The 15,550-nt window shown below is 38.5% G+C and overlaps 1 protein-coding gene across 1 annotated transcript in view; it reads right to left on the bottom strand.

The window, feature by feature from the left end:
* Positions 1 to 15,550, bottom strand: part of DOCK10 (dedicator of cytokinesis 10) — a 274,169-nt gene that overhangs the window by 105,290 nt on the left and 153,329 nt on the right. Inside the window, exons 13-15 of the mRNA XM_043993341.1 lie at positions 8,556 to 8,777; positions 8,257 to 8,379; positions 7,082 to 7,164 (exon numbers count right to left, since the gene is read on the bottom strand). Of these exons, the coding sequence (XP_043849276.1) occupies positions 7,082 to 7,164; positions 8,257 to 8,379; positions 8,556 to 8,777 (428 nt within the window). The remainder of the gene's footprint in view (positions 1 to 7,081; positions 7,165 to 8,256; positions 8,380 to 8,555; positions 8,778 to 15,550) is intronic.

Raw genomic sequence — 15,550 nt, 5'->3', positions numbered from 1 at the left:
TAGATGACTCAATAAAATTGCTGTAGGAAAAAGGGTGGACATGTTCACCCCCATCCCTGCCAAAGGAGTTGCTCACTTACGTGGAGCTCTGACAAGAGCTGAGATCATAACAAGGATGAGCAAATGATCTTGTGGTCCTTACATTTCTCTCTGCATTTGCTTGGACCTCTTCTCCATACTGATTCTCATTCCCTCCTGTAGTGTGCCTGTTTGTGTGCATGTCTTTCTCTCCATTAGATTGTAAGTTCCCAGAGAATAGTATCTTTTTAATTTATGTTTGAATCCCCTGAGCCTAGCATAGTGCCTCAACAAATGTTTGGTGAATTCAAAACAAAAATGAAACAACCCTTAAATAAGAATGAAGCAAATTCTGAGGGTAGGGAAGCCTCAGATCCAATGAGTTGCCCCACCAATTCACAGGATCAAAGATCCTGAGTGGGAGCAGACTTTAGAGGTCATTTAGTACAATACCTTCATTTCAGAGATGAGGAAACCAAGGTTCAGATAGGCTATGTGAGCTAGCATACAGGCTATATTGGCTAAGATTGTACAGTTAGTAAATGTTTGAGGAAGGATTTGAACTCAGTTCTTCCTGACTCCAGGTCCAGCACTATCAACTATACCATACTACCTTTCATAAATTACCACGATACTATCTGTAAAAAGGGGAAGCAGCATAATATAGGGGATATAATGCTGAGCTTAGGATCAAGAAGACCTGGGTTCACATCTCACCTCTGACACTTACTAAGGATGTCACTCTGGGCAACTTATTTATCATTTATGTGCTGCAGACAGGGACCTAAGCCATAGATGGTTTGTGTTTGGTGTTGGTAGAGGGAGTTCCCAAAGGTAATGAAATCACAGGTCCTGATGCATCTAGAGAGTCTCTTCTTCAAAAGGAAATTCTACATTGTTTGGACCCTAGGGCATATCCATTAATACACTCAGGAGAGGGGGTGGCTAGGTGGCTCAGTGGATAAAGCACCAGCCCTGGATTCAGGAGGACCTGAGTTCAAATTCAGCCTCAGACACTTGACACTTACTAGTTGTGTGACCCTGGGCAAGTCACTTAACCCCCACTGCCCCGCAAAAAAAAAATATACTAAGGAGGTCCTTTGATAGATACAGTATTTTCTTGCCTATTCCCACATCTGATGTCAATAATGCCCAGGGGAAGGTCAGGAGGTCGGTTCATTGAATCCAGTAATGGGGGAAGGCTGAGTGTAAAAGGTGGTTGGTTAGTAAGGAAAAACCTCAATGAATGGGCAGCTGAAGTTGTAGACTGGTATCTCTGAAGTACAAAGAGAACACCCAGTCAGCCTAATAACAAGTAGTGCTATGTTGTTGCTTGTCCTTCAGTCTTGAAGAGGATCATGACATTGGGGAGATGTTATCATGACTTGCATTGAATTAGATTTCAGTAAGGGAAAAGTCACCAGCCTCGCTCTCTCCTCCAGAGCCATCTGGATCCAGTGGCAAGATATAGATCAGGGCGACTGGAGATGGTCCATGATATAGTGGGAGACCTTGGCCTTTATTTATGGCTCAAGTGCCATGTCTACACTAGGTTATGTACAATGCCCAGTGCTGGGTGCTAGGGATAGAAGAGGAAGCTTTTATGGGCAAGTACTGTCACACTTAGGTATTTGTGTGCCCAGTGCCTCTGGCCAGGAACTCCTAGCAAATAGCAAGCAATTAATAAAGTCTTATTACTTGATCTCTAGAGCATTGATTATGGTAAAACATGGATGTGGATTATGCAGGACTAGACGATGTAGAGAGACTGCAGTATGTCTCCTGATGTGAATCATTCAAAGCACCAAAGTAACTGAGGAGGAGGATACAGAGGCTTGTCATCCCAATGAAGGAATCAGAATGCAAGGATTCATCTCAAGTTGAAAAGAATATGATGACAGACAGCACTTTATAGTGGAAGGAGTACTCGATTTCCAGTCAGGAGAGACCTGATCTATTTTGCCTCTGACACTTACCAGCAGTGGGACCAAGGGTTCCACTTAATTTCTCTGAACCTCACTTTCTTCATCTATCAAATGAAGATAATAAGAGCACCTCCCTTACCAGATTGTTGTGAGGGTCAGATGATATATATATATATATATATATATATATATATATATATATATTTTGTAGAACTTAAAACACTAAGAAAAAATCATCTATTTTTATTATCAAGAAAAAATGAAATCTGACTCCTGGCCCAAACTATCAGGAGAGGCTAGCTTTAGAAGAAATCAAGCCCACTAGATTTAGATGTATTATTATTTTTTTCAGATTTTTTTCAAGGCAATGAGAGTTAAGTGACTTGCCCAGCGTCACAAAGCTAGTGTCAAGTGTCTGAGGTCAGATTTGAATTTAGGTCCTCTTGAGTCCGGGGCCCTTACTTTATCCACTGTGCCACCTAACTGTCCCCCTTTTTTTCAGATTTAAAAAGGAACCATTGATTAGAATCAACACAAGAGTATGAAAAGACAGGAAGAAAAGGAGGAAGGTGGTGGAAGGTAAGAGAACGAGGACTGCATTGGCTGTCAGTTGTGGAAATACATAAATGTCTATTTTTATTTTTTATTTATTAATTTACTTAATCCATCCATTCATTCATTCGTTTATCCATTTATTTATTTGTTTGTTTGTTTGTTTTTGTGGGGCAATGAGAATTAAGTGACTTGCCCAGGGTCACCCAGCTAGTAAGTATCAAGTGTCTGAGGCCAAATTTGAACTCAGGTCCTCCTGACTCCAGGACCAGTGCTTTATCCATTGCGCCACCTAGCTGCCCCCAATAAATGCCTATTTTTAAACATTTACATTTAAAAGTTGTAACACAGAGGTATTATTTTTCAAGGAGATACTGGAATAGAAGTTCCCTTTTCATGCTTGACAACGTGACACAAGCAAGAGTCGAATCTTTGTCCAATAAATGAGTGTTAAAAATCCAGCACGGGCCATCTGTATCTGCTCTCGTGATCAGCTGAAAAGATAACATTTTCATTGTGAAATGGCACCACAGCTGGCCTCCCTTCTCCCTGCCAAAAAGGGGGGCAAGTACCAAATTCCTTTTGGACAGAAGATTTTTCATAAGTGATGAGAATCCAATGTCATCTTGACTAGAACTGGGTAAAAAACATAATTCTAGGCCATTTAGGGTTTTATTTTTTCATGACTTTATGAGGTGTCAGCTACATTGCTACTTCTAACATACTTTTGGTGATACAGTTAATTTCAGAACCATGTTTCAGAGTAAAATAAGACACACAACATTCTGAAATTATGATTCTTCTGGATAATATAAGGGGAAGGAAAAAAAATTTCCACAGCATTGATGAATCACTAAGATCCTGGCAGAACGGCATCACTAAGCTAAATGACCCAAGTGATATAAGGCTATGACAAGTTCCATGACCATAAAGTAAGAATATTTTTTACAAAAAGACTCTCTGTCTCTGTCGGTGTCTCTGTCTCTCTCTCCTGTCTCTGTCTCTCTCTGTCTCTGTCACACACACACACACACACACACACACACACACACACTACTCTAGTAAATTGTTCTACATACATCATGTCATTTGAGTCTCACAACAACCCTGTGGAGTAGGAACTATCATTTACAGAGAAACATGAGGCTCTAAGAGGTTAAGGGCTTCACCAGGGTCATAGAGTTGACCGAGTGAACCTAGATCTCCTTGATTCTAAATGGAACAGCATTCAATCCATCATGCTGGACTATTTCCATGATAAAAAGGAGTTTGAGGAAGCATCTTTAAGTGTCTGTGGTTTGACAAGCCACATGGTCTAATAGGAAATCTTTAGTATAACCATACATCCTCCCGCTGACCATATAAGATACCATCCTATTAGTTGCTAGATAACATTAATTTGATGTAATTCATAAATGTACTTGGCTCGGACTTCTGGTGTACAACATTTTCCTAGCTCATCCCAGAACCACTAACCTGATATTGCTATAGTGGAATTTGTTGGTTCTTCTGTCCCAAATGTATAATTACCTCTCTATTGTTGGGAATGCTTAACCCAGTTTGTCTCCTTGGAAACTCTATTGGGCTTTTTGCCAGCTCATTATATTAGCCTCATTCCAAATTGAAAAATTACTTTGATCTGCCCCCAAATATTCTTGTGGTCTATATTATGGAATCAATCTTGACCTCATACCATCCAGGTTTGAAATAAATGCCACAGAGCTTTTCCCCAAAGGTAGCCTAGGTCAAGTGGTAGATTCTATTTATTTCTCCATTTGTCTAAATCTCCATTTCTCCATGTCTATTTATCCATTTATCTTCATTTATTTGGGGGGGGGTGTTGTTTTTTGGCAGGGCAATAAGGGTTAAGTGACTTTCCCAGGGTCACACAGCTAGTAAGTGTCAAATGTCTGTGGCCAGATTTGAACTCAGGTCCTCCTAAATCCAGGGCTGGTGCTTTACTGTGCCACCTAGCTGCCCCTATCTTCATTTATTAAATTACACTGGCTTCCATGAAAAAGAAATATAGGTATAATGTTAATCCTCTGACAGCTGATTTTTAAATTTAATTTTATCTTATCTTTTTATTTATTTTTAATTAAAAAAATTTTTTTTTTAGTGAGGCAATTGGGGTTAAGTGACTTGCCCAGGGTCACACAGCTAGTAAGTGTTAAGTGTCTGAGATCGGATTTGAACTCAGGTAGTCCTGACTCCAGGGCCGGTGCTCTATCCACTGCGCCATCTAGCTGCCCCATCTATTTTATTTTATTATTTTTTCCTGAGATTTCCCAGAGGTTTGTTATGCCACTAGCTAGATAAAACGTATTGTGTTGGTTGTACAGTCAATACAATTGCAACCTTTCTACTTAAATTCTCTATACAAAGTCATTGCCAATTGATATGGTCATTGATGACACAGGGTTTAGAATAATCAAAAGGTATAAAAAACAAGTTTGCGGTCTTGCCCCAAGATACAAAAACTGAATTTCAAACAACATCATACCCATTTAAACTTTATATGAAAAGTCACACATCAAATCAAGTACAAAAATATTTAAACACCCATTATGAATAATTGTAATTTTCCATTATTCTGCACAGTATTTAACACAGATTTTAGCAGTTTTCAAAATATTACTTATTCATTATTTAGTTTAAGCATTATCAGCTTTGTAGAACAGTGTGGAATTTAAGTGGAGTGATAATAGCAGTTGACTACTTTACAAATCAGACAGAGGTGTCATCTGGTCTCTACTTTTCTGCAGAGACACTATGATTAGGAAAGACTATTCCCATTATTCATTCAGACTGTTCTCTGCTCAGAAAGTCTGTTGATAGCAATTCAAGTCAATTCAACAAACACTTATTAAGTACTATGGGTAAGACACAGCACTGGATGCTAGGAATACAAAGATAAGAGATGACACAGTTCCCGTCTTCAAAGAATTTAAAATATATTAGACAAGATTAAACATGTGCACAGTTAAGTATGACAAGATGGACTGTGAAAAGATAGATTAGAAAGAATCTTGGATTCAGCATCTCCAAGCCTGGCCTTGAAACTGAATTCTTCTGATCACCTGTGTGATTGTGACTAAATTCCCTAATGTCTTTGGGCTTCACTTTCATCCTTTGGAAAATGAATTTGGACTAGTTCGAAGATAGATAGCAAATAGAGCTCTGGAGTTAGAGTCAGAAAAACCTGAGTTCTAATCCTGCCTTAGACACTAAATAGCCATAGGTCCCTGGGCAAGTCACTTAAGTTTAAATTTTTCTCATCTGCAAAGTGAGAGCATTATGTTCATTGAATACCAAGGTCCTTTCCAGCTCTCAATATATGATCCTATGACAAGATGACCTACCTCTAAAGTTCCTTCCTATATATATATATATATATATATATATATATATATATATATATATATATTTTGTTTGTTTGTTTGTTTTGTTTGTTTGTTTGTTTTAGTGAGGCAATTGGGGTTAAGTGATTTGCCCAGGGTCACACAGCTAGTAAGTGTTAAGTGTCTAAGGCCGGATTTGAATTCAGATACTCCTGACTCCAGGGCCAGTGTTCTATCTACTGCGCCACCTAGCTGTCCCCCTTCCTTTAGATATTGATGGAAAGGTCCAGTGTACAAAGTGTTACCTCAATTACTAGGGCTAAACAATTAATCTGTGGAGTAATATGGTAGCAAGTGTTGTCAAATAGACTATAAACTCCTTGAGGGCAAAGGCTATTTCATTTTTTTTCATATTTCCCAGTGTCTGGCACAGTGTGTATGTTTAATAAATGTTTGCTGAATTTTTTTATGAGCATAATTGGGCTTCCCAGCCAAGATGGCAGAGTACCCACAGTAACCTAGTTAAGCTCTCCCAACATTCCCCTCTAAACAACTTTAGAATAATTCCTCAAATCAAATGTTGGAGCAGCAGAAACAACAAATAGTCAGAGTGACACATTTTCCCAATCTAAGACAACTTAGGAGGTTGGCAGGAGAGGTCTGAAGCTGTAGGCCTTGGAGGTGACTCTGATAGTGGCAGGAGTAGCTTTGGGAGCTCTCAGCCCACAGATAGTAAGGGGGTCAGACAAATGGTCAGGAAGAGATTACAGTGGCACTGGGTACATCCAGCACTGATTGGCAACTCTATTGCCACAATTCTGGGTCACACTTCTAGGGTACAGAGGAATGCTTCTGGTGAATCACAAGGGAGCAGGAGCCCTGGTTGGAGTTCTTTTTTTTTTCTTTTTCTTTTTTAGCAAGGCAATTGGGGTTAAGTGACTTGCCCAGGGTCACACAGCTAGTAAGTGTTAAGTGTCTGAGGCCGGATTTGAACTCAGGTACTCCTGACTCCAGGGCCGGTGCTCTATCCACTGCGCCACCTAGCTGCCCCCCTGGTTGTAGTTCTAAGGCACAAAGGCTAATAAATGTCTGAAACTGGATTTGAACTCATGTCTTCCTGACTCCTGCCCGGTGCTCTAGTCACTAAGCCACCTAGCTGCCTCTTTCTATTACACCACAGAGAAGGTTTTATAATTCCATTAGCTAGTTATTGAGTGAAATTATGCAAGTAAAGAGTTAACATACCTCACTGCCCAAGCAAATGGCATGTGGTATTTTCCCAACTTGCTGCAGAACTGCCTATTTGACTTTAATATCTTCTGCACATACTAAAAAGAGGAAAATAAGTTAGCAAGGAGCATCTACCAACTTGTATATGGAAAATTATAATTAATCAATCAATAAGTATTTCTCAAATGCTCTCTCTGAGCCAGGGACAGTGACAGGTTCTAGAGATACAAATATAAAGAATGAATAAACAATCCTTACTCAAGAGAAGCTTATATTACAATGGAGGAAGGGGCAACATGCACATATATAAGCATATTCAGGATAAATCTAAATAAGTACAAGATAGTTGTATACAAGGCAGTTAGGGAGAGGTAAACCTAGCACTTGGGAGGATCAGGAAAGGCTCTGTGCAGAAGTTGTTCCTTGAACTTTGTCTTTTTAAAAGAATAATAGTAAGTTGTGAATGTTTTCTAGGCATGGGAGACGGCCCAAAGCAAAGACAAGCAGGTGGAACAAAACAAGGGCAGTTTGGCTGAAGTAAAGAGTATGAGAACAGGAATAACAAAAGCCTGGAAAAATGGCTTGAAACTCCACTGTGAAGGGCTTTAAAAGCTAAAGACAAGAGTAAATATTTTTATCCCAGAGGCACTTTTGCTTTCAAATTTATACACTTATTAGTATAATAAAAGTTTGTCAGACTTGCTTTTCTATCCCATGGATTCAGCTATCCTGTGGATCAGATGATATACCCACTCTGTACAGAGGGATTTTTACTCCCTCCTTCTCCCTCTTGGATCCCATCGACAATATTCTTCCCTCCAACACTGGCTTTTTACTAATTAGGAAAAATCTTCTGGAAATTTAGAAAGTAAAGATTTCTCAAATTCATAGCCTTGGCACACACAATACCTCTATTCATTATTGTGCTAATTCATATTGAAGGGAATATTATTAAAACATTAAACATAACCCCAAATAGAAAATTCTCCATGCACTCAAATCCAATGGCTCTATAATACTTTTCTCATGCAAAGTACATTATTTTTTAATATTCATAACTATTTCACTAGTGGGATATTTTTCTAAATTGGCCTTTCAGGTTTGATGACTGACCAACAAACATTTAGTTTTCTTTTCATTTCTTTTAAGAAAAAAAATTGAGGAAATATTTAAGAAACTTCACTAATTACCTTGTTGGAGTCTGGATTTTTAATATAAGGTTCAGCACCACTGGCGATATTTCCCATAAGCACTTTTTCTATCTTGGCCACCAAAACAATGTCAGAGTGTGGGTTACTAACAGAAAATATAGCCTATATAAATAAAATCAAGGAACATTTATAAGTACTCACATTATAATGAAGGTTTGTAAAGTTCTACTTAGAACTAAAACTTCAATATATCCTTGTTTGGCCCCCCTGAAGAATCCCACTTGTGGGTAAGAATAACAAAAGTCTTCTGTATAATCAAGGAGAAACAAAATGGTGACCTGCTTTGGATACTTCAGCCATTCTTCAGGAAATCCCTTGACATGTGGTTCTTCTGACTGTCTGGGGCTAACAGTGTCAATGTTGCCATTTTCTAAGGCCACTGAAGCACCTGAAACCATCTGCCGAACAAGTGTATGGTTCAGATCCACATTAAAATCTGCAGAAATCTTTCTGTTGTCTCTGGTATCATAAAGGGCCAGGCTCACAAAGAAAGGCTCAATCTGGAAGCAAAATGAAAGACCAGATGGTTAATAAACATTCCCCATCGAACATGCAAAGTTGCCTCTGGGAACAGGAAGTCATAGGGGGAAGACAATAATGATGTTAGAGACACAAGGCTTTACTTAGCAGGAAGAACTCAAGAATAGCTTTGACCTAGCGTGATCTTGAGACTTCTTTCTCTTGGCAGAAAATTTTGTTAAGCACTTACTATATACATTATATACATAAGACAGTGTTCTCAGTGTTTGGAAAAGATGAAAAACAATACAGTCCCCAATCTCAAGGAGTTTACTATCTACTAGGACAGACATAACTTCTATTTAGACAAGCATAATTCAAAGTTATATGAATGAAGCAAAGGAGCAATCAAGATAAGGTACTCCAGGAAAATTTGAAGAATAATGATAGTTTACATGTATACAATGCTTACTATGTGACAGGCACCGCGCTAAGCACTTTACAGTTATTATCTGATCATGGCAACAATCCTGGGAGATAGATGCTATTCTTATCCATGTTTTACATATGAAGAAACTGAGGCAAACAGTATTAAGTGACTGGTCTAGGGTCATGCAGTCATGTCATTGCCTGAGGCCAGATTTGAACTCAAGAAGATGAGTCTTTCTGATACCAGGCCCTGTACTCTATTCACTGATCCATCTAGTTGCCCCTTCAGGTTGCCTATCTTGGGGCTATTGTCAAACAGTTGGGTGTAATGGAAAAAAATGCTAAATGTAGGGTCAAGCTATTACTATATTTGAATCCTTCCTCAGACACATTATCAGACAATTCAAAGACTCCACAGCCTCAGCTATATAATAAGGACAATAATATTCAGATCTCAGACTGGAGAGGGATGGGGCCATATTATAGATGAGGAAATAGAGGCAAAGAGGGTAAGTGACTTCTCAAGAGTTCCATAGCTAGGAAGTGTCTGAAGCAGGATTCTAACTCTGGCTGAGTGGAAAGGACACCATGTTTCCAATCAGAGGACACTGGCTCAGACTCCAGCCTCAGCACATATTCCCTCCCTTCTCTTACCTGGTCCTGTTTCTGCAGCTGTCGCATGAAGAGATGGCCTTGATGGGTCTAAGGAGGCCTTTTGGGTGTAAATCTCTCCTTTTTGTATAGTGTTCAGCACCTCGCATGGTGCCTTCGATTCAATACATATTTTTGGATGATATTTCTACCCTTTTCAATTCCTAACCCTCCCTTGGTTTTTCCTATAGTCACAGTTTGGCCTTAAAAATGGTGATCACTCTTCCTCTTGCTCCCTTTTGTTTCCTTTCCCTCAGACTACCCTCCCACCGTGGAGCCTCCCTAAGTCCTTTTTGTAAACAACAGCAGACTCCCAAGAGCCCCCAGACCAAATTTCAGGAGATAGAGCTATCATCTAACTGTATCTCCATTTCTGATTGCTTCAGCCTCGCTTAGGATGAAGATCGAAACAAAAAGCTGGCTAGATCATTTTTACAGGGATATAAATAGATGCTCTATGGCTGCACATCACAAAATACCATGATCTCCCAAGAAATCAAAATTGGAGGTCAGCCAAAGGACAATGGAAAGCTGTAGGGTGGATGTGAACAGGATGTGAGCCCATTACCAACTACGGATCTATGCAGAAAATAGCATGAAAGATAGAATCACAAAAATGTGTGACAAAAGGAAGGCTGGGTCCATCATGTAGTGATAATGGTGAAAAATGCATGTGTAGGCCATGTGTTGTTACAATATTCAAGTCAGGACATAGAGACAATGGTCTCTACCATGTGGGATGGAGGCCCCTGTGGGAGGTTAATGAGATGACATGCATAGGAATTGTGTTGACTCAGAAGCATATGGATGAGTTGCAATCTGCACTGCTGGAAGGTATATCCACATTGACGGAATTATAGATGCACTGAAACATAAATGGATACTGGATTCTAAAAATAAAAAAAATGCCTACCTCGTACAAAATGACTAGATGCATACCTGGTATAATGGTATACACAGTAGAGTTGGAGCAGTGACTAGAAAGAGGGACCTGGAGTTAAGAAGACCTGAGTTCAAGTATGGCCTCAAGCACTTACTAGTCCCATGACCCTGGTTAAACTGTTTAACATCTGTTTGCCTCAGTTTCCTCATATGTAAAATGAGCTGAAGAAGGAAATGGCAAACCACTCCAGTATTTTTGCCAAGAAAACCCCAAATGGGGTCACCATCAGTCAGACATGACTGAAAAATGACTCAAAGCAAAAGAGAATCAAGAGGGGCAGCTAGGTGGCGCAGTGGATAAAGCACCGGCCCTGGAATCAGGAGTACCTGAGTTCAAATCCAGCCTCAGACACTTAACACTTACTAGCTGTGTAACCTTGGGCAAGTCACTTAACCCCAACTGCCTCACTAAAAAAAAAAAAAAAAGAACCAAGAGACCTTGCTCTTGTCTAAGTTCTGATAGTCTGTGGAGATAAAGTCATTTCCTCTAAAATAAATGTACTTGCAGCTCATAAAGGTAAAATCTGATGTGACGCAATTCACCAATAACAGGAATGGGAAGTAGGACTTATAACTTCTTTGTAACCAGCATTATAAGCAGGTTACATTAGAATCAGAGATTTAGAATTGACAGGAATGGACTCTATTTTGACAAATGAAGAGCTTTGGTCCAGTGTTGTTAAATGTTCTGATTAATGGCACACAGGTAGTAAGTAGCAGAAGTGTGGTTCAACCTCTGATATTAAAGTCAATGCTCTTTCCAGGATTCTACCTCCCATTACAGCCACAACTAACATTCAAGATAGTCAATGAAAAGAAGCAACATGGTGTAAGTGATAATGAGCTAGCCTCAGATTCAGAAGGTCTAGATTCCAACTCTGTTTCTGACACATCCTAGGGTTCTTTACATGCATCTTTTTTAAACCTGATAATAAATAACCCTGTTGTGCAGGTGCTGTTATCCCCATTTTGTATTAGATGAAATTGAGAAAAATTAAATGACTTGATCATGGTTACATAGCTAGTCAATGTCTGAGGCAGTATTCAAATTACTCCAAGATAAAAAATGTATATATCACCATTAATTTCATTTAAGAAGTAATTTAGACTGAGGATATAGTCTGAAAATAGGTCACTAATATAGAAAACTATGTGAGCTATAACTGAGACAGGTCTTCTTGACAAGTCTAGATCTAAATGTGTTGTTCAGTAGTTTTCATTTGTATCAACTTCTTCTTTACCCCATTGGGATTTTCTTGGCAAAGATACTGGAGTGGTTTGCCATTTCCTTCTCCAGCTCATTTGGCAGATGCAGAAACTCAGGCAGAGGGTTTAATAACTTGTCCAGGGTCACTGTGCTACTAAGTGTCTGAGGCCAGATTTCAATTCAGAAAGATGAATCTTTCTAATATATAAATAGATAGATAGATAGATTAGATAGAATTGACTGGAATGGACTCTTTCTCTCTCTCTCTCTCTCTCTCTCTCTACCATATATATCTATATCTATATCTATCTATCTATCTATCTATGATTTCTGTCTCTATTTCCATCTCTATCCATCTATTTATTTGTATCAACATCTCATGCTCTATATCTGACTTTTAAACATATAAGCCTACTCTAAGATAAAATTTTATACATCACCGAAGTGATTTTATTTAAGAAATAGCTTGGACTGAGGATATAGCCTGGCAATGGCTCACTAATATAGAAAAGTATGTGAGCAATAATGGAGAAAGGAATTCACATACATATATAATGACAAGGAAAAGAAGATTGCTTAATGCTTTCATCTCATGTAATCATTGCTTTTTGAATTTTATTTCTATTTACCTGAATGGAAATAAGTGGTCGACTTTGGGAACCTATTGGGAATGAAAGCTCCTATGGTGAAGTGGTTAATTTAGTTTGATCCCTCTTTTCTTCTCAAAAGTCAAATAGTCTTCTCCCTCAGTACTACTAGTCTTATTGTGTCTTTCAATAAGACTTTGCCAATTATGAGATGCCCTTAGAACACTCTTAGTCTTGGGCACAGGGCTTTATGTTTGCGATGTAGATTTTCCTTTTTTCTTCTTTTAAATAAGGCAATGGAAATTTAAATATAGGCCAAAAGCAATAATGGAAATCCAGGCATAGCAATGGCTCTTATTAAGGGATCCATGCTTAATTGCAAAAACAACAATATGAAGACATCATTCACTTTAAAGTCTAAGAAACTCCATACTATAAGCTTATTTTCTTATTTGTTTTACATTTATTTCAATTTTTTTAGTTCCAAATTCTCTATTCTCCTAGTATTCCTCTCCTACCTATTGGCAATGTAAGCAATATGATGTCAATTATACATGTAATATCTTTCAAAATATATTTTCACACTAACTATATTGGAAAAAAAGAAAAAAACAAGAAACAGTGGAAATGGAAAAAAGGATGTATCCATTGGTGCTCAGAGTTCATCAGTTCTTTCTCTGGAGGTGAATAGCATTGTCTTGGCTCATTGTCTTCATCAGAGTAGCTAAGTATTTCACAATTAATCATCATTACAACATTACCACTAAGTACAATGTTCTGGTGTTGCTCATTTCTCTTTGTATCAGTTCATATATGTCTTTCCAGGGCTTTTTTGAAACCATACTGCTTCTCATATCTTATAGTATAATAGTATTCCTTCACAACCACATTACACAAATTGTTCAGCCACTTCCCAATTGATGGGCCATGCTGTAGGCTTATTAAGGAATGGTGGAACAAATTGTTGTAGAACAGGGAATGAAACATTATTATGTCATAAGAAATGATGAAAAGAATGGTTTTTGAGAAACCTGGGAAGACTTATATGAACTGATGGAGAGTGGAGCGAGGAAAAACCAGGAAAACAAGGTATACACTAACAACACTAGAAAGGCAAACAGCTTTGAAAGATTTAAGAATTCTGATCAATGTGATGAATCAACATGATGCCAGAAGTTCAGTGATGCAGCATGCTATCCATCTCTTGACAGAGAGGTGTGGACAATGCCGGGATTTGTTTTGCTTAGGTATGTGTGTTTATTCCAAAGATTTTTTTTTCTTTCTATCTTAAATGGGGTCGGGGTCAGGAAGATGGAAGAAAGAGAAAATAGATTTTTGTTAGCTGGAAAAAAAATCAAATCTGAGAGGTTCTTTCAAGGAATTCTTTAAAAACTTTTGGATCCAAGGGGCAGCTAGGTGGCACGGTGGATAAAGCACCGGCCCTGGGTTCAGAAGGACCTGAGTTCAAATCCGGCCTCAGACACTTGACAATATTATTATTGACCCTGGGCAAGTCACTTAACCCTCATTGCCCTGCAAAAAACAAAACCAAAAACAAACAAAAAACCAAAAAACTTATGGATCCAAAGCAAAACCTAGCCCATTAGCAAAGGTAGTGCAATTCAGGTTTCAAAAACAATAAAATGTTTTTTAAAAATGTTTATTTGATTAAAAAACATTGATTTTTTAAAGCAGGGAAATGTGGGAGAGAAAAGTAAAGAAGCCATTAGATGGGGGCTTTACTTAAAATGGCAAATTATCTGTCATTTAATTAGTGTCAGGAACTGCCAGCAAGGAAATTACTTCCAATAAGGTTACAGACCATCAATTATGATCTCAGTAGACAAGACTTTTGCTGGGGCACCTCAAAGCTCCCAGATAGTCATAAGGGGTCAGATATTAAACTTGAATCCAAGTCTTCAAGACTCTAAGCCCATTACTCTATTCATTTTGTACTACAAAGAAATATATTAGAAATCAGAATCTATCCAGAGGGCACATTAATGGGCAAATAATCAATCACTTATTTGCAGGCAACCCCACCATTTTAGAAGAAACACTAGCATCCAAAGCAGCTAGGGTGACACAGTGAATAAAGTACCAGGCCTGGATTCAGGAGGACCTGAGTTCAAATTTGGCCTCAGACCTTGACACTTACTAGCTGTGGACCCTGGGCAAGTCACTTAACTAACCTCATTGCCCCCCCCCCCAAAAAAAAAAGAAAGAAAGAAAGAAAAAAAGGAAAAAAAAATATTAAAACTCACTAGCATCAGTTGGTATTCACTGCATGGAAGAGAAAATATTTTTTTAACTTCCTACTAATTAGAATCCACTATTTATCCCCCCTTCTTTCCACTATAACCCTGATACTAGCCTTTCAACAGACACATACATTCACACACATGCATGTGCATACATACATAAAGACACACACACACTCATGTTGTTGTTGTTGTTTTAGTTATGTCTGATTTTTTGTGACCCCGTGGACCATATAGCATGCCAGATTCTTCTATCTTCTACTACCTCTTGAAGTCTGTCCAAGTTCCTGTTCATTGTTTCCATGACACTATCTATCCAGCTCATCCTTTCCATCCCCTTTTTCCTTTTGCCTTCAATCTTACACACGCACACACACACACACACACACACACACACACTCATATACCCACCCAATATCAGAATAGAACTAAGAGAGTTCCACTGAGAGAGTCTGAATCTCAATGTAGAGGATATGTGCCAAATAACTAAAAACAGTTAGAAATATACTTTTTCCTTTGATGCATTATATTGGAACAATAAGAAATATTTTTTGGCTAGATATTATGTATAAGGATTTGCTAGCTGCTATTTCACAGTGTGGAGCTCTAGAATCTCTTGGGGTTATTGAAGCCCCTACCGAGAAGAAGCATAATAATCAAGGGCAACAGGGCATTAGTTAATCATGCTTATACCTGGAGTTAGGAAGGCCAACTCCAGGTGTCTTGAAACATCAATA

This window comes from Dromiciops gliroides, chromosome 3 (assembly GCF_019393635.1).
Source record: "Dromiciops gliroides isolate mDroGli1 chromosome 3, mDroGli1.pri, whole genome shotgun sequence".
Classification (NCBI taxonomy): domain Eukaryota; kingdom Metazoa; phylum Chordata; class Mammalia; order Microbiotheria; family Microbiotheriidae; genus Dromiciops; species Dromiciops gliroides.
Note: the sequence above shows the minus strand (reverse complement) of the source record. Positions and strands in the feature narration are given on the sequence as shown.